This window comes from Sprattus sprattus (genome assembly GCF_963457725.1).
Source record: "Sprattus sprattus genome assembly, chromosome: 4".
Lineage (NCBI taxonomy): Eukaryota > Metazoa > Chordata > Actinopteri > Clupeiformes > Clupeidae > Sprattus > Sprattus sprattus.
Genome location: NC_137923.1, coordinates 21,006,745 through 21,033,669, shown reverse-complemented (window position 1 = coordinate 21,033,669; position 26,925 = coordinate 21,006,745). Strand labels below are relative to the sequence as shown.

Sequence of the window (26,925 nt, the reverse complement as noted above, 5' to 3'; positions counted from 1 at the left end):
CATGTGCAACACAAGACTAAGCAAGACAGCAAATAAGCTACTTACTAGATCGGCAGAAGGTAATCAAAGTCAGGTCGGCGGGCATCGGCAGGCAAAACTACAGAAGGCAGTTATATGCCTATCGACCCTGCTATGCCATTGGCACGGACGCAATTCTCCATATTAAAAGTCATTGTAGAGCCCCAATTTTTTTTAAGCTGTTATTTTAAGGTTAAACTGCTTATCCTAACCCTAGCGTGTGACTCAACAGGCCTGGCCCAGACCAGGGCCTTGCCTGTGCTGGACTCCACTCAGGGCCAGGTTTACATGGAAGGCCGAAAGCTGTAGTGTGTGACACTTAAAATTGGGGAAAAGCATGATTCCCCGTCTGTGACCATATCAGTCAACACAGTTGATGTTGTCAGCGTCCAGTCATGCCTGTATTCTCTCAAGAGTTCTCTACTAGCAGTGATGAGCTCTTCTATGAGGTGGTGAAGGTGTAAGTGATGATAGTGAAATACGGCGAGATAGATGCAAGTTCCTGTCTCACCCACAGGTTCCACTCATCGCTGATGTTTTCCGAAATAAGCCTGCTCAGGAGCCAAGGGGAACCACTGGCACATCCCGACAAGCAGGGGATGCAGACAGGCCGGTGTGATCAGAAACATGAGGGACTCTATCCTGAACTCCCAGGATCATTTTATGGTAAAAGTCTGCTCTTTCATTATTGAGATCTCTAGTAGATTACTGAAATCCTTCGAAAACCCTACTGAAGACATAGGTTGTGTTGTACTGAAAAAAACAAAAGTCATTGGAGTACTAAGCAAGATGTTTTGTCAGTCAGAGGTTTGTCTCCTCTGAGATCAGCGCTATTTAGTTACAGTGTTTGATTGAAAAAGAAACATGTATTCAGAAGCACTGAAATGTTCTTGGATGGCACTTTGTTGACAGATGCTTTTCATTTAAATGGCATCTGGAGCTTAATGAGGAGAAAATGGCTTGCTAGAAATGTCAGACTTGAGCTAAATATAATTACCCACTCATTTGATACGGAAAACGAACGCTTCCTCCGAGATCCAAAGGGGTGGCTGTTGAACTACCATTCATTATTGCCTAATGACCAAATTCCATCGTACTCATGAAGAGACTGTAAAAGGAATAAGTGAACTCTGAGAAACCTTTAGATTGACCTTTTTGATCCACGGCTGGAAATAATGGGGCTATTTGCAGTACAACTCTTTATGAGCTCAGCAGATCCTTGCATGTTTTGGAAAATCCTCTCAGTAAAATGTATGAGCTTATTTGCTCATTTCCCTTTATTTATGTGGCTGATTTGTCCTAACAAGGGAAAATAATATAAGGCTTAACCAACAGTGGCTATTTAAGCTATATTTGATTTACTGTGAGAGTTAGACAGTCTTTACAGACATAAAACATCTGGCAGTGCCATAGCCAGTTGTGGGGCACCCTGAAATGTTACAACCACAGATAGTTCAGATAGCATGTTTGAGATTCTCTGAAAGTGAATAGCCTCTTTTCCAAGACCACTGGGTCTTCTCTGGTAATCAGAGTGTGTTCATTAGGCAGTCACCATGACCTCTATGTGCGTGGACCTAGGGAGTTACTCGTCAAGCGCCTCAAGCCGTTTGGTTGATTTAAATCCTAATGCTCTATTTGTTATTTGTTTATCTTTGCTTTATCTTGTCTGAATCTCTCTCTCTCACACACACACACACAAACACACACACACACACACACACACACACACACACACACACACACACACACACACACACACACATGACTGAGTGACTGATTTGGTACTATCTCCTTAAGGCTTCCACTCTGGAGATGTCAATCTGCTAGACCATTTGGGCAGTGAATGCTCTGGAGGTCTGCATATGTTTGAATCCAGTGGATACATACTTAACCCAAGCTCAACAGCAACCTCTACAGGTAGGCCTTGTTACCTCAAGAAATCTTTCTCTCTCCCCACTCTCCCTCTCTCATTTATGCACAATACTACTGTAATAAAACAGCCTTGTGAGTATAGCATGTTGAAGAGTGAGGTGTAAAACACATGTGTGCATACTGCATACACACAAACATACTGTTCTTACATATATGCGTACGCTGTGTTCTCTCAATAGGCTTTGGTGGCCAGGAGCAACATGTGTCAGGGGGGCATGTCTTCCCCTCTTTCCAGAGGAGGGTGACCTCCCAAATGTGCCTGTGAGCGCCATGCCCAGTCAGCTGTGACCAGCTGTGCTCCCAGCATCTCTCTGGGACAGTGTGAGAAAGGGGTAACGTGTGTCATCCTTGCACAGTCCTGCACAGACTGCGTCCCTCCCACACACTCCTCAACGGTTCCAGTAGGCCTCTCTTATCTTTTTGTTTTCTGTCTCTGTCACTCTTTCTTTCTTTGTCTCTTACTCACTGTCTGCCTGTCTATGTCTCACAAGTAGATTGTTACCGTAACTTTTTTTTTTTCAACCGAGGCAGTAATGTTTACAGTATAGGTATTACACAGTAATTTTCATGCTGTTTTTGCACTGTTGTAAGGGCAGTCATACATGCTCTTTTGGAAAGGCAACATAATTGAAACATTAACTATAGTGATTCCTTTTATATAAAAAAAAATGGTGCCCTCAATAATGGTTTCTCACAAGAGAATTTGTATTTTTTTGTTCTTAAAAAATATATTGTTTTAATAAATACTTTATTTACACAAACACCAGTTTGTTTTTCATTCAGGTATTTGTTTACCCTATTAAATGATTCGTTATTGACAGAACAATTAAAACCACTCTTAGGCTATATCCTACAACGACGACCTTTTGTCGGCATCAGTTCCTCAGTGACCAAAATGGGCATAATTTACTAATATCTATGGATACACTGCCACCTTCTGGTCATCAATGCAAATTGCATAGTATAAGCAGCACGCTTTGACATGTTTTATTAATGATGGCCTAAAAACTTATGTGAAGACATGTAACATAGTAGCAAACATGCTGACCATCAATGAAATGGGAAGCTTCCTATCATTTACAGAGTAACCAAGGTACCCCACCAGTGCGTCCTGCAGGCTTCATCCGATAGTCAATAGAAAATACAGCCGCGGAAAAAATTAAGAGACCACTTCAAAATTATCAGTTTCTCTGGTTTTACTATTTATTGGTATGTGTTAAAGTAAAATGTACATTTTAGTTTTATTCTATAACCTACTGGCAACATTCCTACCAAATTTCAAATAAAAATATTGTCATTTAGATCATTTATTTGCAGAAAAATGACAATTGGTCAAAATAGCAAAAAAGATGCAGTGTCTTCAGATCTCGAAAAATGCAAAGAAAACAAGCTCATATTCATTTTTAAACTACACAATACTAATGCTTTAACTTAGGAAGAGTTCAGAAATCAATATTTGGTGGAATAACCTTGATTTAAAATCACAACTTTCATGTGTCTTGGCATGCTCTCCACCAGTCTTTCACATTGCCGTTGGGTGACTTTATGCTACTCCTGGCGCAAGAATTCAAGCAGCTCGGCTTCTTTTCATGGCTTGTGACCATCCATCTTCCTCTTGATCACATTTCAGAGTTTTTTTTATGGGATTCAGGTCTCGAAATTGGGCTGGCCATGACAGGGCCCTGATCTGGTGATACTCCATCCACACCTTTACTGGCCTGGCTGTGTGGCATGGAGCATTGCCCTGCTGGAAAAAACACTTCTCAGAGTTGGGGAACATTGTCAGAGCAAAAGGAAGCAAGTTTTTCTTCCGGGACAACGTTGTACTTTGCCTGGCCGAGGTTTGTAAAAGACCATAAGGATTGAACCAAAGCCGACTGGAGGGTCTCCTAGTTCGTCTTCTCTGATGAGTCCAATTTTCAGCTTTGCCCAACACATGGTCGTCTGATAGTTAGACAGAGACCTGGAGAGGCCTACAAGCCACAGAGTCTTGCACCTACTGTGAAATTGGACTCATCAGAGAAGACGAACTAGGAGACCCTCCAGTCCGCTTTGGTTCAATCCTTATGGTCTTTTACAAACCTCAGCCAGGCAAAGTACAACGTTGTCCCGGAAGAAAAACTTGCTTCCTTTTGCTCTGACAATGTTCCCCAACTCTGAGAAGTGTTTTTTTCAGCAGGGCAATGCTCCAGGCCACACAGCCAGGCCAGTAAAGGTGTGGATGGAGTATCACCAGATCAGGGCCCTGTCATGGCCAGCCCAATTTCGAGACCTGAATCCCATAAAAAAACCTCTGAAATGTGATCAAGAGGAAGATGGATGGTCACAAGCCATGAAAAGAAGCCGAGCTGCTTGAATTCTTGCGCCAGGAGTAGCATAAAGTCACCCAACGGCAATGTGAAAGACTGGTGGAGAGCATGCCAAGACACATGAAAGTTGTGATTTTAAATCAAGGTTTTTCCACCATAAAATTGATTTCTGAACTCTTCCTAAGTGTAAGCATTAGTATTGTGTAGTTTAAAAATGAATATGAGCTTGTTTTCTTTGCATTATTCGAGATCTGAAGACACTGCATCTTTTTTGCTATTTTGACCAATTGTCATTTTTCTGCAAATAAATGATCTAAATGACAATATTTTTATTTGAAATTTGGTAGGAATGTTGCCAGTAGGTTATAGAATAAAACAAAAATGTACATTTTACTTTAACACATACCAATAAATAGTAAAACCAGAGAAACTGATAATTTTGAAGTGGTCTCTTAATTTTTTCCGCGGCTGTATATGGCCTATAATGCAGACTATAGCAGAATTATCAGAAGTGCCAGAATCTCTCTCATCACACACACACTTACGGACACAAGCAGGAGCTGAATATCAGGAGCGCACGCACACAGGAAGCTGGATTTCCACCTTACACTCTGTGTTGTATAGCATAGAGACACACCCAATAGAAGAGAGGGCGTTCAGTAGGCAAAGATTGACGTGATGAAGCATTGGGCTGCTGTTCTAAGCGTTTTCTGCTACAGCGAGAACCGCGAATCGGCTGACAACTCATGGTGTGTTTGTCTGAAGGAAAGCAACAGGTCCCAACCATGTCAACAAAAGGTAAGGGGTGAAAAGTCCATGAAAAGTAATTGTTGTATTGTAGAGGATGTGTTTACAGAATGCAAATGTGAGTTAACCTAACAAAAACTAGACGAGGAATCAAGTTTAATTAATATGGGAAGGATAATTAAGTTATTGGTAGTTGCCTGGTTAATAGGATAATGAGCCTATTTCGGAAATGTTAGAATATTTTGTTAGCAGACCGGATTGCACCAGCAGGTTTCCTAATAACACAGCTCATTATCTGAACGTTATTAACAAATAACTGTTCTGTAAGTTATGTTTGATGTTACATGCGCAAACCTAATGGTTAAACATTTCTCCCACACCATATTTTTGAGCGAACAAGCTCAGAGAAGTGTGTGCCAAACCCGCTATCTTCCGGAGTTTTACCAAGAGGATGTTGCTTACATTGTTGCAGAATGAGATCATCCTGATGTCTGAAAATAACCTTTCGTTTCCACGCGTTTATATCTGAGAGGTTTGACGAGCTATCGTGGCGTTGTGCACTTTGCGTTCATAATTTGTTTTGAGATGGTTGCATTGCCCGGAGAGAACAGTGGACGGACCTAGCACAGTATGAGTTGTCACACCTATTTCCATGGTACCTGAGATGTTATCTTTCTTACTTTGGCAACTTTCATGAGTTTTTTTGCCGAACAGGATTAACATCTTCTGTGGATTTCTCTTTAACAAATTGTTGCCTAAAGACCTTTGCTCGTCTTATGTACAATACATGTAGCTATTACCGCATGTATACTTTTTGTAGCTACATTCGATCAATATGCCGATATATTTCCACCCCCTTCGAAGTAGCCTTATGATAAGCCAAAGTTCTCCAAGTATAAAGGAACACATACACGTATAAGATAAGCGACGCCTGAACTCTGGACAAGGCAGGGGAATGTGTATCTTGCTAATAAAGCGAAAGCAATGTTCTCGTGTTTTACTCATGAATAACTATCCCCTTTAAAACGCATTGATCTCGCAGTGGTAGCGGTTGATTAAATCAAATCAGACATACTGAAATCAGACGTAGGCTACAGGAATCAGACACTGAAAAGCAATTGTGTTGTCTGATAACACATGTGTATTGTCGTCTAGTGGTCTAGATAGACAAGATATGCCCTATAGCCCTAGTTGAAAATGATCTCTACTATTTGGGAGAGGTGGTAAGAAAGTTACTGATTAATGTAGTCTCACTGACACTCACCTAAAATCAAAAGAGAATCACATTATCTGATGGAGTTGCACCAGCCTACTGAGGCACCTCCCAACGTTTAATTTAGCAGTCAGAGAGATCAGTGGTGTGTTATGTATTTCACTTTCTACTTACATTTAATAGAGAGATGTGGTTGCTGAAAATGCACTAAAGTGATTCACAATCACTTGAGTTCAGTGACCAGTGGCCCCATGTTTGGGTTGAATGACAACCAAATGTTTTCTCTCTTGAATACAATTGAAAACCTGTTGCTTTCATAGGTACACGTCAATATGTCTGTCATTCTTGTTACTGCTTAGAAAAAAAATAACAGAAAGTTACACAAGTGTCGTTGCTCTGTATTTGTCTGGCTATGTAAGCCTGTAGACTTTAAGATTATTTAATGTCTGATTAAAACAAGTAGTCGTTTTACACATCAGATAGTAAATGCATTGTTCCCATAGACAATCATGGATATCCTGGATAAGTCATGGAATTTTAAAATCCTATTTCCCTGGCCTTGAAAAGTCATGAAATTCAGTACATTTGTTGAAAGTTTTGGTAAAGTCTTGAAAACAACTAGCCTATTAGAAAAGAAATAGAAAGGGTCAATGTTAAACTTAGATTCAATATTGGGCCCAAATTGCAGAGCAAAGTGTACTTTTAGGTTGTGGAAGATCAAGGATATTTCATTGAAGGTCCTTCAGAATGAATGGGAAAATTTGAAATGTTGTCAATGAAAATGGGCAGGATATCTGTAAATGGTCCTGTCTTAATCCTCCTCCTGGCATATTATAAAGGGGAATTGTGTTGTCAGGTTAGTTGCTCTGTATGTCTACCTCTGTGTAGGAGCATCTATATAAGCAGTAAACAGCTAACATTTCACCTCACAGATCAAACTTTATAACAATGAAAACAACAAATTGAATATGACCATGAGGGTGGTGGTTGCTATGGTATCTGTTGACTAGCTTCACAAATCGTAGCCCTTGGCAACTGGCTCAATGGGAAAGGTTGCTGTGGTTTCCCTCTCCCCTTTCTGTGGCAGGTAAACACAAAACTGTTTCTGTAACTGACACTAGTTTCTGTTTCTGATCACATTTTAGGGTTGATTTGGAAAGACTTTCCCTATATTACCCACATTATATGAAATCCATCCAATCCTGTCAATTCTTTGATAACTTTTGTGACTGAAGAGATGTTTTCATATTCACTCATTCATTCATTCATGTTGGGGAAACACTTGGTGCTAATACAAGGTTTGGCTGCAACTTTACACTTAATGGGTTCAGGCCTTTGGCTCTGTAACGCGCCTTGAGACCATTTCATTGTTTTGGCCCTTTTTAAATATAATTTTAATGTTGAAGTACAGAAATGTAGCTAATTGTGAAAGTGCTTTGAGAGTTTAGGAGCTGATTGTGCTGTGGAGTGCCTGGCGCCCCACCCCAGCTTCCATGGGTCCTCTGTGTTGTTGGGGAGTTAGCACATTCCACTTCTGCTGGAAGGCCCGGGCCCATTGTTGACATCAGGAAAGTGTGATGTCAGATCTGCCTGCATAGAGGAAGGGGAACTCTCTCAAACAGTGAGCCTGACTTAGAGTAAAAAAGGCTTTACACACCAAAAATAAAATCCTTTGAAATGGGACCCATTATTCAAAATAAACAAAGTGCAACATTTTTGATAAGTCATTGGACCTGATTACAAATATTGTATTCTACCACTAAAGCAGAGGATACCTTGAAGTACAAACTGAGACCAGTGAAATAAAGACCCATAATAGCACAGCTGTATGTCTCAGACAGACTCTCTCTTCCTGGTGAGATGGACTTCTGATCCTGAGCCCTCACCATCGCCATGCCAACCTTAGACTAGCAACAACAGCTAGGAGTGCCAGGCAGCGTTGCCAGGCACAAGGGCCTGTTTGCTCCTCTCTGTGGGGCTGGAGATAACAGATCCCTCAGGATCATGTTAGAAAGGCAGAGGAGTGATTAAAGCCTGGTAATAAATGTGTTCTTTCAAAAGGTATTTTGACTACTTCATAAGAAAGAAATAGGTAGCTGTCATCACGGAGTATCCCAGAGCACTGAGTAATTATGCAAAGATATGTCACAGTAACTAATTCTCTCTTCATTTTAGGTTTAATGTCACTACAGGGTGTTCTTCTTCTGTACTCACTGCTACTGACAGAGGGGAAGGAAAATGACTGTGAGTGTCCCGTGGCCACTGTTTTGGTCGAGTTTCCTGCCAGGGTGCCAACCGGAGCCTGCTGCCTCAACTATTCCGGCTCCGCCTTTGGCCACGTGCAATGGGAAGCCTTCTCCTCTCACCCTGTCCTTAGGATCCTCGATCTGTCTCGCTGCAACATCAGCCAGGTGCTGCACACCGAGAGGGGGGAAACACCAACCATGCTCAGGAACCTCTACCTGGGACATAACAGTCTCTCTGTCTTACCAGAGGGCTTCCTAACTAATGCCTCCAGTCTGAGGGTGCTGGACTTGAGGATGAACCGTTTGGAAGTGCTGCCTGAGAGGTTCCTCAAGGATTCAAATGAGCTCCAGGAGCTGGACCTGAGGGGGAACCTCCTCATGACCGTCCCCAGCAGCATCCTCATTAGACGCGGTTGGCGACGCCTGGAACTGTCCCACAACCCCTGGGCCTGCACATGCTCCCTGGTGGGGAACCTTCAGGGCGACGGCCATCACAATATCACCAGCAGTAGCCTGGAGGATGTGGTGGGGAATCTGACCTGTGCCTCTCCCTGGAGCCTGGCAGGTCAGAGCTTGTGGTCAGTGCAGCGGACAGACATCTGCCAATCGGCCGGCCTCACTGCCCTCTTCGTCCTGCTGCCCCTGTTTATGCTGATATTGCTGGTGCTCTGCTGGTGCTGTGGCAGGAGGAGGAAGAGGAAGGACACTCTTGCCTTTGGGCTGGCAGGAAAAAAAGCCTCCAGCAGAGGCAGCCAGCTGACAGACTGCAACGGGCGGTGGCAGGACCACTCCAAGCAGAACCCAATGCTCGCCGTACCCAGGGAGGGCATCAAGGACGGGATCATGAAGAACCAGCTGATGCTGAGGCCTTCGTCTGCCCTGCTGGGCAGCACCCGGGACATCTATGAGGAGGTGGAGATCCGCCTGGGCTCAGTGGAGTCCCTGACCCGGCCACCTTCCTCCATCTCCTCTGAGAAGCAGGAGGGCCAGGAGCTGGGAAGCAAGCCAGACCTGGAGACCGTCAGTGTGACGGAGGTCATGAAAGACTCGGCTGACCGCGAGAAGGCCTATCTGACTCAGTCCACTGAGTACTATAGCTTGGTGCCAGCGATCGAGATAGAGGACTCTGACCATGGAGAGTATGAGAGTGTAGATCTATCGTGACCTGAACCAATGCCAAGGGATTGTTTTAATTTTGTATGTGTGTTGTATATTTCAAAAAAGTGGTTTGATCAGAGTACTTGAGAGAGCAACTGATCTCTGGGAAATTTGTTCAAGGAACTAGAACCGTATAATCCTGCCAGTTCCTCTGTGTAAATTTCACAGAGTGGTAGTAAGGAGTCTCCACTGTCAGGGATTTGTTCCCCGACTGCAAAGCTATTGTTTGACCTTATTCAAAGTGTGAGAACCATTCAACTGAGACTGCAGGTAAACTCATAATTAAACCTTAACAACCACTGAGTGACAATGACTGTGTTGGCGACTGTGTAATATGGTGAAACGGAACACCTTTCCTTTTTTGTCCCCAGAAATGCTGTTCAGGACGTGGATGTCAAAATATGTATAACATTCAATAATTTTTTCAAATGTTGTTTTAAATGTGAGTTTCATTGGCTCGTGTGTACTTTCCATTGACTGAAGTTAACTGTCTTTGAGGTATTGCTGCTAAATGGGTTTTATTGAGTAGAGTTGATGTCTATATGACCAAACCATTCCACTGTGACTGATTAAAAGAGTTGAGATTTATGTTATGTAAACCTTGTAGAACAGGAAACCTGTAACCAACCAACCAAACAAACTTAAATCTTTCCTATCCATTGAGTCCTGTTGGTAATGACAAGCACCGTAGGATAATGTCATCTATTGTTTTAGAACCCCAGCTCACTGCCTGTCAGCGGACCATTCTTTCCTGTGGGAACAGGGTTTCAGGTCCTTCAGTGTAAGTGCAGTTACATCTGTTCTGATATTCAAAGCCAAAAAGATAAATGCTGAAAACAATGGCTGGCCAGCTGATATACCATCTGAGAGGCACAGAGCGCCCACACCTCATACACACTGGTTCACAACGCAAGTATCTGTGCGGGGTTAAACCTCCACTCGGAACATGAACACCCACTCAGGGGGCTCTGATCATGAGATTTGCCAGCGCTTTTCAGTGACCTAGAGTTGTAGAGAAGGATTCAACTGTTTGTTTCTTTAGGTTGAACCAGTTAGGTTCATGCAGTTAGGTGTACCAGCATAAACAAAAGAGCAGACCTAGTTAAAACAGATAGAGTACAGATAAGATCTCATATGTCATCAGGTTGGCTTTGCAAAGAAGCTTGAGTAAGCTAATTTGAATGCTGTGTGGTTGTTGTGACTTATAGCTACATTTGTAAGGCTTGTGGTCCACATTTGAATATCTCTCTGACGTCAATGCGCTGTTTGAGGAGGATGTAGGTGGAGAAGGAAGAACCGCTCGATTTGAGGCACATGTGAACCTTAATACACATAATTCCACAGCAATGACACTGCCATTTCTCTTATATGATATTAATCAATGAGGTGAGTCCTATTTACTAATGCTGCTTTATAATAGCAATGACAGCTTTAATGTTAGGTATGATATGCAGCTCCTGGCTTTATGGATCATATCTTTTTCAGTCCTGTCTACTACCACTACTTAGCAATAACAATATGTTTTCTATGTTAAAATGAGCACAATGATGTCTTTTTTTAACACATTTTGGTAACACTTTAAGTTAACCCAGTCTATATATCAATAAAGGATTATAAACACTTAATCATTCACAATCTATCATAATGCATCATAATACCTGTCATAAGACTATATAACTATTCCATACAAGCCTTCATTATAATAATAGTGGTGAAGGGCTTATACTACAACATCATAATGCTTCATCAGTGCAGTTATGTCTATTTGTAGATAGTTAAACTTATGACAGTTGCTTTGCTGCATTATTAATACTTGATAAACATTTACATAAAGTGTTAGCCAAATTCCTATGTCCATTTTAATATGTCTTGAGCTGTATTCTCTTTTGTGGTTTTTCTACCTGTTCTATAAAAAATGTATAGATTTAATTCTTCATAGACAAAAGTGTGTTGGCTTTTAGCTCTGAATTTTTAATGTACTCAATTTTTCCAGCAATCTTTAGGTCAATTAGATCTACAAACAAGAAGCATTCACACAGGACCAACATTAAAAAACAAGGACAAAGTGCGCAATGTAAACAGTACAAAGGGAACGGGTTCAGAGCGTGTTGGCACTGACTGATTGTGGAAGTTTTTGTTTTAAAATAAATATTTGTGGCTTTAAAATAAATAAGTATTTTACAAATGAATAAAGTGTGTGAGCCTTGTAAATGATTATTTGATTAACTCTCATCAATGATGAAGTTACACTCTAGAAAACTCTCACGTTTGGTTTGGCTTTGTTTTTATGTGCTGAGAATCAATAGCTACTGGTCTGTATGAGAGGGTCCAGATGGATTCACTGAGGTTGCAAATTATTTGTGCACATGTGAAATTCATAAGAATGCAGTTTGCAGGGACTCTCCATAATATGTGCTCAGGCTCCGTTTGCCTCCACGACATCCTCACAATGACCTGCTGCTGCTCACTCTGCCACAGCCATGAGGCTGATCTCTGATTTCAGTCCGTGTGGGAGACTGTAATTACAGCATTGGGTTACCCAATCACACTGAAACCAGCAGCTCGGCCCGTTTCCACATAGCCGGGGCACCACAGCCCACCAACCACACAAAATGCATGAAAGAGACTGGCCTGAATACGGCTCTGTTTCGAACAGCGACCACCTCCAGCAATGTGACCCGCAGAGGAGGTGACCCACCATCAGTTAGAGTTCACTGATTCAGGTAAACATCTGAGCATGAAAAGACACCCTTTTAACATGTAGGTGCAACTGAAGTAGTCACAGTTGCAGGTCCAAGTTAACAGTTGGGTTACAAGGCTAAGACACCTTACCGATACATTTTGTATGTATGACAAAATGCCAATGTAACCCAAGTTAAACTGATGACAGTATTAGAAAACAAATCAGTAAACAGGCTGCTTCTCCCAGTCCACTGAAGAGAATCAGTCTATGCAGTGCTCACATAGCCAGTGTGTCTGCTACAAATCTTTCTAAGCTGTTGTCAATGTTACAAGGTAAATCATGTCTTTACTGCATTTAATAAATACATTTTCTTGTCAGTAGTTTTAAATGCTGGTAATAAAATGTGCCCATTTTATTAACAGAAGAGCGGTATAAGAAAAGACATTCATGACATGCCGCTATTTTTCCAAACTGCTCTGGGGAAGTCAGGGTGGGACGTTTTCCACCCACATTCTTTCCTGGCCAGACAATCATGAAGAGATGGAGGACCCACCATAGAGAAGTGATTCACAACTACTCCAATCCTGACTTTAGCTGTCTTCTTGGAAAGACTGAGCTTGCACTCCTACACAGGGAGTCTTGAGCTGCATCCAGGTATTAAGATAAGTAGTAGTGCAGTGCAGGCCATAACCATGCATCCAACATCCTGTGCAAGATCTCTAAACAATGTTTCTATTTTGAGGTTGGATAAACAAATAAGCCCCCACAAGGCAGAGTGTATACAAGCGAGGCCAGGCTCTGGATTCCGGAGGGATGGGGAGTTGAGGAGAGAGGTAAGGTCGCCACCTAGTGGAACTGCACTGTGGGTGTCCCGGCCTGAGCAAGCAGTTTGACTGACACTGGCCTTCAGTGGTGTTTACTGAATGTAGCATCCTGTCGTCCTGTAACTTGTCCTCACACCTGTGATGTTCATCAGATATCGTATTGTATAACATTTGGCATCTGTGCTTTTGAAAATGCAAAAAGAGTCGAGTGCGCTGTATTAGAGCATGTAGTCATATATTACAAATAACTGTATCTCAAATGTCCTTATCTGGACATGTCATAAACAGAGTCAGAGTAATGGTCCCTGTAATGTCAGATTAACAAGACAGGCTAATAAAAATGATTCACAGCAGTGGCTGAAAAAGTTCAGTGCAGACCATGAGAATAACAAACAGCTCAAGGTCAAAAGAGGGGTGATGAAGGACTATGTATGATGACAGAGTAGAGTAGAAGATAAAGTGAATTGTATAATGGTGTTTGATGACAGTGTCCATTACTGATGAATTATCACAGCCATTAGTCTTCATAGCTCTCAGGGTTCGAAAGGAACACTCTCTACTTCCTCAGGTGTAGAAATTGTGAGAGCCTTTAAAGAGCCTCAAAACAACAAAATACTGAAATGCCAAGGCGGTACCAAAATTAGTTTGGATTGTAATGATTATTTTATTTTATTGTCTTATGTTAAAAAACAATATTCTACTACCAATATTCTACTACTTTTGGTCAAATACTAGCCACCTAACTACCTAAAACACTTAGCACAGTTAACCCTGACAAAAGCTTGCTAACATACTAACTGGTGTCTTTTGGCAATATAGTTGGCGAGGAGCTGTGAAATCTTTTCTTACAATCCGTCTCTACACATGCCATGGGTGGCTAGTTGGAAAGTTGAGTTTATCTGTCCTCCACATTACCATATAGGCCTATCAAAACCAATTTGAAGATCATACCAAAACTAGTTGCCTACTAAAAAAACCTCAGTACGGACATAGGGACATACTGTGGTATATGTGCACAGATTCATTTTTTAGAAAATGGGCAATTCATATTACACTATTGTCTGCATGACAGTGCCATAAGTTTTATACTTCCAGCCTTGAACCATGTTAAAAAAACAATGTTCCTACCTAGGCCATTCAGTTCAGTGACACAATCATGATGCTAATGTGTGGGAATCATGCAATTAACATACAATGCTAGGCAGCATTGTTCTCAACTCATAAATCATGTAGAGGTGGATTATTACATTCTAAGGAGATAAAAGGAGAAGTGAGAGTTGAGTAGTCTTTTTCATAGGACGAGAGAACAGCCACAACAAACAGGTAAGGTGATTTCTAAATACCATACAACTGGTAGACAAAACATTTTATTGTACATTATATGCCTTTCTGCTTGCTCCAGGCACAGGAAAGCGCCTTGAGACAATGTTATTATTTTAGGATTATATAAATAAAATTGAATTGAATTATTACACTATATCATTTGCAGTTGGGGACAAATATAATTTCACCTTCTGAAACAGATGTTTCCCCTCACCTCTATTATCGGCGTAACCGAATATAAATGTTTGGTATTGACATCTATCCAGCCAATTCTGATCAGGTCATGAACATTAGAGGATGAACACATTTCAAATTCGAAATTTTGTAAAATTTGAATTATTTTGTGACTGGTGGTGTCTCATCACAAAGCATAGTGGAAAAACCTTTTGAAAATCCAGAATATTCATGATGTAACATTTACTAATATGTTTATCAGGATTGCCTTTTTCAAAACAAATGATGTTTCAGTCTTTCTTTTGTTCAGCTTATCCCAGGCTTTGTCATGACTGTTTCCTACACTCTTGAGGTGGCAGATGCCAAGTTCGCTGGCTTTTCTAAGCTGCTATTCCGCTGGAAGGGCAGCATATACAAGTTGCTCTACAAGGAGTTCATTGTCTTCTGCTTATTATATAGTTCCATCAGCATTTTTTACAGGTACAGTAACACTCAACTAGATGTCCACAAAACAAGATTCATTGTCTTTCCATTTATGAAAATGAGTTTATTGACATGTAGTTTTATCCTTTTATTAGTTTGAACTTCTTTGTCCCAAGGTTTTTATGTCACACAGTTATTTAATCGCTGGTGGGGTCAGTACACAAGTTTCCCGCTGCCTGACAACCTGATGATGGTGGTGTCAGGTAATGTCCATGGGACAGACGAGAGGGGACGCCTACTCCGCCGGACGCTGATGAGGTATGCTAACCTGTCCTCAGTCCTCATCCTACGCTCCATCAGCACCCGTGTGCGCAGACGCTTCCCAACACTGGAACACATCGTAGAAGCAGGTCTGAAGCATCCAGCCACCATCCTTTTAAATAGTATCACTTGCTATAGTGTTAATATATACACATAACAGTATACCTATAAAACCTGTGCTCTGTGCCAGGACAGGCTTTATGACTGAGGATGAGCAGAAGCACCTTGACCATTTGTACTCGGACTTCAACAAGTACTGGATGCCACTAACATGGTTTACGAACCTGGCCTCTCAGGCTCGGGAGGAGGGGCGTGTGCGGGACGACATGGCGCTTCGACTGCTCATGGACGTGAGTTATCGGCATTGGTGACGGGGTGATGTATTGGTAGGCTTTGAGACCATGTCTGTCTTTGTGACTTCCTCTGTCTCACACAGGAGCTGAACAAGTACAGGGCAAAATGCAGTATGCTCTTCCATTATGACTGGATAAGCATCCCGTTGGTCTACACCCAGGTCAGCAACTTGTTATCAAGATCCGTGATCATAATGTACATACATTTTTGAAGGACACTACACCAGCCTGTATGCTTAGCCACATAATAAGTGTACCATGATGTACTAAACAAACAGAAAAGGACAATTGAACATTTACATTTTTTTTTAATGATTACAGGTGGTCACTGTAGCAGTGTATTCCTACTTTGCCTTTTGTTTGATTGGACGTCAATTTTTAAACCCAGAAAGAAAATATCCTGGTCACTCTCTGGATATGTATGTCCCGGTCTTCACCTTGCTGCAGTTCTTTTTCTTTGCTGGCTGGCTCAAGGTATGTTTACATCCCATTACATTATAATGCAATACTTCCCAAGCTGGTCTTTGCTACCTCATGATAGTGCTTTCTCTCAGGTTGGGGAACTCATTATTAATCCATTTGGGGAGGATGACGATGACTTTGAAACAAACCAGCTAATTGATAGGAACATTCAGGTACCCTCAGTCTGAACAAATATTTGCACACCAGAGCTACTCCACCACACATACTGACTCTTCTGCCTCTAAAAGGTATCAATGCTGGCTGTGGATGACATGCATCAGAACCTTCCCCTCTTAGAAAAGGACAAATACTGGGTGGAAAAGTGTTTCACTCTGCCTTACACCCCAGCCACAGCAGAGGAGACCCTCAAACCCACCTTTATGGGTTCTACCTATGATATGAGGTACTAAGCAGTCCCAATGCACAGAAAGTATTTGACTAGACTCTTCAAAAATGACAATTTCTCCTGGTCTATTTAGGTTTGTTGGGGAGGATACCTCTGAAACCAGCATCCACAGCTCTGAAGTGGACAAATACCTGCCCATCACTGTATGGCCCAAATCTAAACTCAAACGCAAGACGCACAGAGGGGTGAAGCTACTGTGCTTCCCTGGAGAGGATTCAAATGCCAGAAATTCCAAGGCTGCCTGCAAGAGCGGTGTAGAGGTCAAGGAGTGTGATGTCCAATACGTTCAAAAAGGGGAGGACATATGCCAAAACTGGACTAATGCAACCTGATCACTGCTCATACTTAACCTGTTGAAATATTTTTAAATCCTGTAGAATGCCCACTCTGGCCCTGTAGTCTCAAATGACAACATGAAATGCAATTTAGTTTCATTAGTTTTAATAAACTTGTCCTTGAAAGGCTTCCGATCCACATATTCAGTGGCTTATTTGAAATGTAGACAAAACACCACACACACTTCTGAATATCAAACACAGGTGCTATTGCAGTGTTAAGTCATTAATCTTGGAGGAAATAACCAGTTGTAGCAGCACCAATCTTCCTGCCAAACTTTCTCAATCCTCCTTTGAGCCACTGTTACTGTTAGACCAACAGCTACCACCAAAACCATGCTGGGTACTTCAATGCATCTACATTGTTACTTCAATACACCATTCACGCTTACCAGCCTCAATCCTAAATAAAGCATTCATGACAAGCCTTCCCATTTATATTCCATAAAACCCAGCCCTGTATAGCACAAAAGAGGCACACAAATAGCAGATTATTTTCTTTTCTTTTAATTGGGGCAGTATCAAAGAGCTGTGCATTTATTTGCCTTTCTTGGCCTTGATCTTCCTCAGGTAGAACTCCAGTTCTTTACCTTCCAAGACGTAGCCGTCAGCTCTGCCGCACTGGCCAGGTCGTGAGGCAATGCATGCTGAAGGGGGGGGACAAGAACCCCAAATTAGAAACTTCAAAACATCACTAAATCTCTTTATTTAAGTCATTCTAGTATGTCTATCAGATGTATAACGATATCCATCACTGGTAATCAGCAGCAGAACTGGTTAATGTTTCATCACGTGAAAGACAAAATAATGTGGTGCCAATCACAACTACAACTTACCAAGCAGTTTGCCCTGCTGGAACTGCTCATCCAAGAGGGGACTGATCTTGCTCTTTTTCTTGCGCTCATCATACTTCTTCTGGGTCTTCTTGGATCGCTTCTTGTTAAGGATCTCCTCCTCTTCAGGGCTCTAGAATAACCACGCAAAGTGCACATGGCAATACCATCAAAAGTTGAAACCATTTTAGATGCCTCCATTTAAGTTAAGCCCATGTGTTTAGCAAACATCTATTAAGTCTTGATTTCGTCTTTCTCAGCCCTAAAAATCATCACTAACATTCAGTAGCAGAACTGACAAAAGGTTTTCATCACTGAAAGACAAAGATTCTGAGCATGCCACATTCATGGCACAATTTAGAAATACAAGTTTGGAGATTACAGCAAAAGTCCCTTAGGTTAAAAAGGCCAGGAATGGTCTTGCTCGATAAACAACAAATCAGAAATGCTGTACTAAGGCATACACTTGCTTGACCATGTTGAATCTCAGAACAGACAGCTGCAAGCACATACCAGTTTGGCACCCTTCTTGCGTCCAAGAGGAGTTGTATAGTGGGCCTCATACCACTGCCTGAAAGGAGTGCTGTCCACAAGGATAATGCAGTTCTTCACAAGTGTCTTGGTTCGCACAAGCTCGTTGTTGGAAGCATTGTACACAACATCAATGATCCTGGTCTTGCGGGTGCAGCCTGAAAGGTGAAATTGTGAAATATTAAAACAAGTCTTGACCCCCCCCCCCCCTGATCATTTAAGTGAAAACCAAATGATATCTTTGAATCAGATGGCCCACCAAATTGGTCTTAATGTCAGTCACACAAATGAAATGCATGCTTGCAACATCCATGGCACATTGAGTATTAGCACACACAGCAAAAACCATCACTTACATTCTGAGCCCCATGAAAAGTTGCCGACATCCAACCTCAGAGCACGGTATTTCTTGTTTCCTCCACGGACCCTCACTGTGTGGATGCGCCGTGCGCCAATCTAGGACATAATAGGTATGTTAACAGGCGCACTCATATGACTTTAGAGCAAATTAACCAATCGACATGATGTGTCAGCGTAACTATGACAAATCCTAGCATTGGAGGGTCTTAAACATTGACCAATACGGCCAAAACAGACCAACCTAAGGACGTCGTTTCATCACCCACACTGTCGCGGAAGACATGATGCTACGACTGATGCACGTGTACAGATATTTACCTTTGTATTTGCTGGAGGACGTCCGAGCTCATACTTCCGCTTCTTGTGGACGGGATTCCGTTTACCACCTGTCTTGCGGCGTTTATGCCAGTTGTCCCTTGAGATACCTGTAACCAATTGCAAAAACAATGAGCAATAGTAACGATTCCATGCACTAAACCATTCCTTCTTGAGCTTGTGTGTTCAGTTCTCCAAGGTTTATCCACACAGTGTCATCGGTTTCCGCATTGAAAATCATCATTACACACAAGTCAAGCTTCTACTCATGACCAATATCAAACTTTTGTTACACACCTAGCCATATCTGAGCAGGCACGTTAGCCAATATCTACCTTCCAAACATATGTTAATTCAACGGGTCGGGAGACTAAAGATACATAGTTTAACGAGTTCCAAACAGCACGCAAGACTTAAGAAAAGCACTAGCAGTTTTCCTTCTGAGAACGTGGTGTCACCTAAGCTAACCAACTAGCTATACAGCAGCTTGACGACCATAGCAAACTCGCGAATGACCACCGAACCAGAATAGAGCAAAAGCACCCGAGTTTCATACCTTCACTATTAGTTAAATAAGAATCCCATCACTATAGCCACAATTCACACATTTAAGAGGAAGAGCTTATTCAAAACTATGTACCCCATGAGAGCAGCCATCTTGAAACATGTCAGCAATCACTAGCCAGTGCTATCATCAAAAAAATATAAGACTAACTGGACTCATCCCTCAATATTTCTACAGAATAGAATACTTTAAATTAAGTTAATAATAAGAAAAACACAATTACTACAAGTTGACTTAAAATGCAATAGATGGAGACGGATTGTATGGACCTCCTAGTAGCGAAAACACGTACCCATTCTCAGGCGCCGGCTAGAAAGAGGAATCGCAAGGGCTCATGGGCAAGTTTCAAGCAATGACGCACCGCGAGAAAACACGAGATTTCATTGAATCGTAACTAAGATCAGCTCGAGATAGTCACAAATGTAGAAAACAAACAAACAAACAAAAAGCGTAGAGCTTTTAACTGGACGCAAAACACCAAAGGGCAACGTTGCTTTCAAAACTTCCACCACTTCTGTTAATATTGTTTCTGGAATTATTTTCTCATTAGTCTTATTTCCACAACTGCCTTTATTTGTTTTTATATTGTATGTTTTTCTAATGTATTTGCTTTAGACAAAAGTATCTCAATACTATAACTACAACCATACAATATTATGTTACATACGGGTAAAAACACAAGTTAACTTTTCATCATAATATCTGGATCATAAAGCAGTATTAAGTGATATAAAATCAGACAAATACAAGTTAAGACATGATATCTTTATTAGGCCTACAGTTGAAAGTGGCAATATGTAGTCATTATTCTGTTAATGTGATAATGCTACAGCCGGATATGCAAAAATCCTAGAGTGAAAGCCCTGTAAACATGCAGGTTCAGCCAAGTCACTCTTCTCATGGGCTCATGTCTGTGTCAATGGCCACAAAGTTGTAAGCAGCGTAGCTTCTCCTCACAGACCTAAGCACTGAAAAGAGGGCAGACATTCAACTATACAAGATTCGCCAATGTACTCCATTTTTAGACTGAGGTCTACTTTAACACAAACACATTCACATTACATTAAGTAATAATTCCAAATTAACTTTGTCTGATATGTAAGAATGGCATCTTAAGTGAAGGGTGCTAGAACAGTTATAAGACCGTGGTAGAGGATCTGTAGTCTCAAAAAAAAAAAAAATGAAATTTGGAACATTAGAAAAGGAGATTACAGCTAATTATAAAAAGTGTGCCATCCAAACTTACCCTTGTTTATCAGGAAATATATAAATTGGAGTTGGTAGAAGGCTTTCTATATACCTCGGGTTTTCTTATGTTTCATCTTTCCTTTATAATGCCACAAATGCCCAAACTACTCCTCGACTGCACATAGTCCACCCTTTAGTCCGACAGGTTATGATTTAAATTCAACAGTTCTACAAACACACAAACGCACTATGGTTTTCATCTCTCAGATAAGGCTATGATGTACAACACACAAGGCTATACTTTATTTGGGTCCAAATTCTGCCAGTAACTCTTTTTATTTTTATAATTTAATCAGTCCTCTTTTTTCAATATCCAATAACTAATGTAGGTCTTTTTGGATGGCAAGTCGCTTTATTACCTTTGACCTGGATGGAAACCAGTGAAATACCAACAGCATAAACCTGAGCAAGTTGCAAGACTACACCCTCTTGTCACTATAAATCACTTATTGCCCTCCCCATGGGAAATATGTAGCTTTCTAATCAGAGTATTGAGGGCCTGGAAATGCTTTGTGTAATTTTTGGTAATCAGTGCCTCCGCCCCTATGACTGAGCCACCTGCATCAAATGTACTCTATTAATGCCTGGTTGGAGCTTTGTCCAGTTATAATAAAAGGGGGGCTGGGGGTTACCAGGCCTTCAGAACAGCATAAACAGGGTTTCCAACAGCCCTCTGTGTAGTTAATACTCCCAACACACTGTGCCTATTTGACACGTATATAAACATGCAATGCACATAATGTTATTATCAATAGTATAAATCATTTTGAAGTAGTATAGTAGTTTTAATAACTTGTTATCATGAATATCCTAGTGGTTATACTGATTGTTTATGACCCACACTGGTTATTAACCTGATGGTTAGTAATCTACACACTGGTTATTGAGTTTTTCTTTCACATATTTTTCAAAACACTTCCCTGACTTGGAAGAGCAAATGTCCCTTCGGACATCAATTAAGTGATGATTTAGTGTTGCAGAAGGTTACCTTGATCAATAATTCCCTCTGCAATGAATTTGCACTCCCACCATTGGTCATATCGTGCTGGCCACCTGAGTGTTTCAGAAGGATACTGATGTTACAGCACAAACATAAATATGTAAGTCACGATGACTGCCAATGTGAATGGATACATAAAAACAACAGACAAGGCGGTGTGTCTTTCGGAAGATAATGGCAAATGGCATCAATTTATAAGTAAAAGTAACCTGCCTGCAGATCAGAAAGAAGTATTTTCTCTTGCTACTTTCAGTAACTCCCTGTTAGGCAGCAGTAAATATAACAGTTTTTTGGCATTCAAAGAGAAAAGACTAAGTATAGTCCAGCGTCTTTTTAAATGTATCTGATAGCTTCAGACCAGAGGAGACAACAATTAACAAAAAAAACTGAAGGTTTATAATCTGTAGGGAAGTTGATAATAAAGACCCAAACTTTAACATATGTGAGAAAAGGGGGTTTTGTGGTCAATACTGCTTTCTGGCCAATTCTCAAAGCACTACAAGTGACGTAAATCTAACACTATCAATGCCTCAAGAAATACTAGCAGTCTGTAAGAACATGGGGAAAAATGGGGGAAAACACAGCAGAACAATGGGTATAGCTGGTGCTGTCTCACTTCAAAGACTTAAGGCTGATATTTCAGCAAAAGGGTTCTCTACCACGTATTAATGTTAGGGGTTGAAATATTCTGCCAGCTTTTTTTAGCTTTAAGTTGATAAAAAAAATGTATGTGGTAGTTAAATAACTTATTTAGCCTTTAAAAATAACCAACGTCATAAGTGTTCAAAATTAAAATACTTACTGGCAAAATATCTTATGTGAAACAGAAAATGGTGACAACTTTCATGGGGGTTGAATACTTTCGCAATCGACTGAACTATGGACAAGTGTGCGATCTGCATTAAAGCTCTTCTGTAGACCTGTAGATTTTGTTTTCCCTAAAATGCCACTCCCTTGTAAATGTGCCAATCACCTCATAACCTCAACATTTGAGTCATTAAAAACACACTGTGGTGCATGACCTTTCAAACAGAAAAGACTAGGCTTACAGCGGCTAACAGAAGCAGAGTATCACTGAGTATTTAAGGAAACAGTGAAAAGGCCTTGACTCACTGAGCATGAGGAGACATCAATGCTGGTTACACACTGCTTGACATTGCCCAGGTTCTCATCCTCCTTCCCGATGTGTTCATAGTAGAGATCCAGGACCTCATCACATTCACTGCAAATATTTCCTTAATTAACTTAAATTGACTTAGTATTATCACCTTAGTAGTTTGAAATTCTCTGTCCCAAGGTTTTTATGTCACAGTTATTGAATCGCTGGTGGGGTCAGTACACAAGTTTCCCGCTACCTGACAACCTGATGATGGTGATGTCAGGTAATGCCCATGGGACAGACAAGAGAGGGCGCCTACTCGGCCGGACGCTGATGAGGTACGCTTACCTATCCTCAGTCCCCATCCTTTGCTGTATCTTGTGTGCGCAGACGCTTCCCACGCTGGAGAAAATTGTGGAAGCTGGTCTGAAGCCTCCAGCCACCACCCTTTTAAATACTATCACTTTCTAGTGTTAATATATACACATAACAGTATGTGTGTGTGTAAAACCTGTGCTCTGTACCGGGACAGGCTTCATGACTGAGGATGAGCAAAAGCACCTTGACCATCTGTACTCGGACTTCAACAAGTAATGGATGCCACTAACATGGTTTACGAACCTGGCCTCTCAGGCTCGGGAGGAGGGGCGTGTGCGGGACAACATGGCGCTTCGACTGCTCATGGACGTGAGTTATCAGCATTGGTGACGGGGTGATGTATTGGTAGGCTTTGAGACCATGTTTGTCTTTGTGACTTCCTGTCTCACACAGGAGCTGAACAAGTACAGGGCAAAATGCAGTATGCTCTTCCATTATGACTGGATAAGCATCCCGTTGGTCTACACCCAGGTCAGCAACTTGTTATCAAGATCCGTGATCATAATGTACATGCATTCTTAAAGGACACTACACCAGCCTGTGTGCCACATATTCAGTTTACCATGATGTACTTAACATGATGTACTTCACCTTGCTGTCTGGCTCATGGTATTATAACGTCCCATTTCATAATAATGCATTATGTCACAAGCTGGTCTTTGCTACCTCATGGAAGTACTTTCTCCCAGGTAGGGAAGCTCATTAATCAATTTGAGAGAATGACGATGTCTGATACAATTCAGCTTATTGATTGGAACATTTAGGTACACACTGTCTGAACAAATATAAGCTCACCAGAGCCACTCCTCCACCACACATTTCGCTCTTCCCGACAAAGCAGAGGGTACCCTAAAACCAGTCTTTATGGGTTCTATCTATGATGAGGTACTGAGCAGTCCCAATGCTAATAAAGTATTTGACTACATAATCACAATTTCTCCTGGTTTATTTATGTTTGTCAGGGAAGACCCCTCAGACACCAGCATCCACAGCTCTGCAGTAGACAAATACCTGCACAATCACTGTATGGCCCACATCTTAAAACACTGCCCTGGAAAGGATTCAAATGCCAAAAACACCAAGGCTCACTGCAAGAACTCTGTAGAGGTCCAGGAGTGTGGTGTCCAGTACATTCACAAGGGGGAGGTCATATGCTATCAGAGGACCAAAATGATCCTAAACTGGACTTATGCAACCTGATCACTGCTCACATTTAACCTTGTGCAATATTGTTATATTCTGTTGAATGCCCACTCTGGCCCTGTAGTCTCAAATGACAACATGAAATGCAATTTAGTTTCAATAAACTTGTCCTTGAAAGGCTTCCGATCCACATATTCAGTGGCTTATTTGAAATGTAGACAAAACACTAGACACTTCTGAATATCAAACACAGGTGCTATTGCAGTGTTAAGTCATTAGTCTTGGAGGAAATAACCAGTTGTAGCAGCACAAATCTACCCGCCAAACTTTCTCAATCCTCTTTTGACCAACAGGTACCACCAAAATCATGCTAGGTACTCCCATGCATCCAGATCGAGACAACATTCTGGTTTAGCAGGGTCCTTTCCAAATAAAACATTCTTAACAAGCCTTCCCATTTATATTCCATGAAACCCAACCTTGCACTGCACAAAAGAGGCACATAAATACCAGATTCTTTTTTTGTCTTTTAATTGGAGCAGTATCAAAAGAACTGTACATTTATGTTCCTTTCTTGACCTTGATCTTCCTCAGGTAGAACTCCAGTTCTATACCTTTCAAGACGTAGCTGTCAGGTCTGCCGCACTGGCCAGGTCGTGAAGTAATGCACACTGAAGGGGAGGGGGACAAGAACCCAAAATTAGAATCTTGATATATGTTACAATCTCATTTAAGTCATTCTAGTAGGTCTTTATCAGAAATATATATTAATATCCATCACTGGTAATCAGCAGCAGAACTGGTTAATGTTTCATCATGTGAGACAAAATGATGTGGTGCCAATCACAACTACAACTTACCAAGCAGTTTGCCCTGCTGGAACTGCGCATCCAAGAGGGGACTGATCTTGCTCTTTTTTTCTTGCGCTCATCATTCTTCTTCTGGGTCTTCTTGGATCACTTCTTGTTAAGGATCTCTTGCTCCTCAGGGCTCTAGAATAACCACAAAAAGTGCACATGGCAATACCATCAAAAGTTGAAACCATTTTAGACGCCTGCATTTAATTAAGCCAATGTGTTCAGCAAACATCTATTAGCATTCTCGATCTTGTCTTTCTCAGCCCTAAAAATCATCACTTACATTCAGTAGCAGAACTGACAAAAGGTTTTCATCACTGAAAGACAAAGATTCTAAGCATGCCACATTAGCTGCACAATACAAACAAGTCTGGCTATTTCAGCAGACGTTTAGGTTAAAAAGGGCCATGACTGGCCTTGCACGATAAATAGCATTGAGCTACATGCTTGACCACAGCGAATCTCTGAACAATAAACAGCTGCAATTTAAGGTTCAAATCAAATACCATGAAACACATACCAGTTTGGCACCCTTCTTGCATCTGAGGAGATTATTGTGGGCCTCATACCACTGCCTGAAAGGAGTGCTGTCCACGAGAATAATGCAGTTCACAAGTCTTGGTTCGCACCAGCTCGTTGCTGGAGGGATTGTACACCACATCAATTATTCTGGTCTTTCAGGTGCAGCCTGAAAAGGTGAAATTAAGATGAAGTATTAAAACAAGTCTTGACACCCTTAACATCCAAGTAAAAACCAAATGATTACTTCGAATGACATTACAGGGCACACAAAACTGGTCCGAGTGCCAGTCACACACTCAACTGAAATGCATGCTTGTGACACTTTGTTAACGAGAAGCTGTATCCATGGCACTCATGAATTTCAAGCCAATTTACCGATCGACATGATGCGTCAGCGTAACTATGACAAATCCTAGCATTGGAAGGCCTTAAACATTGACCAATACGGCCAAAACAGACCAACCTAAGGACGTCGTTTCATCACCCACACCGTCGCGGAACACATAAAGCTGCGTGCGCATGTGTACAGATATTTACCTTTGAATTCGCTTAAGGGCGTCATAGGTCATACTTCAGCTTCTTGTGGACGGGATTGCATTTGCCACCTGTCTTGCGGCGTTGATGCCAGTTGTCCCTTGAGATACCTGCAACAAATAGTGAAAACAATGAGCAATAGTAACGATTCCATGCACTAGCCTACTCGACCATTCTTTCTCGAGCTTGTGTGTTCAGTTCTCCAAGGTTTTTCCACACAGTGTTACTCGAGTTCTTTACCTTTCAAGACGTAGCTGTCAGCTCTACCGCTCTGGCCAGGTCGTGAAGTAATGCACACTGAAGGGGGGGACAAGAACCCAAAATTAAAATCTGGAAATATGTAACTAAATCTTAGTCATTCTAGTATGTCTATCAGAAATATATATAAATATCCATCACTGGTAATCAGCAGCAGAACTGGTTAATGTTTCATCATGTAAGACAAAATGATGTGGTGCCAATCACAACTACAACTTACCAAGCAGTTTGCCCTGCTGGAACTGCTTTTCCAAGAGGGGACTGAACTTGCTCTTTTTTTCTTGCGCTCATCATTCTTCTGGGTCTTATTGGATCACTTCTTGTTAAGGATCTCCTCCTCCTTAGGGCTCTAGAA

The 26,925-nt window shown here is 41.4% G+C and overlaps 2 protein-coding genes, 1 long non-coding RNA gene and 1 pseudogene across 4 annotated transcripts; 2 read left to right on the top strand and 2 right to left on the bottom strand.

Moving 5' to 3' along the window:
- The first annotated feature begins 611 nt into the window (after positions 1–611).
- Positions 612–2,420, top strand: LOC308363632. The gene is made up of 3 exons (XR_013968607.1): positions 612–684; positions 1,816–1,935; positions 2,130–2,420. It is a non-coding gene; the product is annotated as an uncharacterized lncRNA (long non-coding RNA).
- Positions 2,421–14,869: 12,449 nt separating this feature from the next.
- best4 (bestrophin 4) lies at positions 14,870–17,263 on the top strand. The gene is given in 7 exon segments (XM_080837481.1): positions 14,870–15,207; positions 15,211–15,460; positions 15,567–15,721; positions 15,808–15,885; positions 16,046–16,198; positions 16,279–16,359; positions 16,435–17,263. Coding segments are annotated over 7 exon segments (1,131 nt in total). The 5' UTR covers positions 14,870–14,955; the 3' UTR covers positions 16,597–17,263.
- A 155-nt stretch (positions 17,264–17,418) lies between these two features.
- Positions 17,419–19,878, bottom strand: LOC308364359 (small ribosomal subunit protein eS8). Its single transcript, XM_080837480.1, has 6 exons — positions 19,824–19,878; positions 18,970–19,076; positions 18,648–18,747; positions 18,274–18,449; positions 17,764–17,893; positions 17,419–17,574 (listed from the first exon to the last, which is right to left on the bottom strand). Exons 1-6 carry the CDS (start codon positions 19,825–19,827, stop codon positions 17,465–17,467), a joined length of 627 nt encoding a protein of 208 aa, XP_080693606.1. The 5' UTR covers positions 19,828–19,878; the 3' UTR covers positions 17,419–17,464.
- A 5,082-nt stretch (positions 19,879–24,960) lies between these two features.
- LOC308363420 (small ribosomal subunit protein eS8-like) lies at positions 24,961–26,299 on the bottom strand (annotated as a pseudogene). The gene is made up of 4 exons: positions 26,242–26,299; positions 25,777–25,944; positions 25,260–25,391; positions 24,961–25,070 (listed from the first exon to the last, which is right to left on the bottom strand). The product of its transcript is annotated as a small ribosomal subunit protein eS8-like (transcript).
- Positions 26,300–26,925: the final 626 nt, after the last annotated feature.

Coding starts and splice junctions, on each gene's coding strand:
- LOC308364359 (XM_080837480.1), bottom strand. Junction 18,748..18,969: donor GTCCTCCAGCAAATACAAAG/GTAAATATCTGT, acceptor ATTATGTCCTAG/ATTGGCGCACGGCGCATCCA. Junction 18,450..18,647: donor CTTTTCATGGGGCTCAGAAT/GTAAGTGATGGT, acceptor TTCACCTTTCAG/GCTGCACCCGCAAGACCAGG.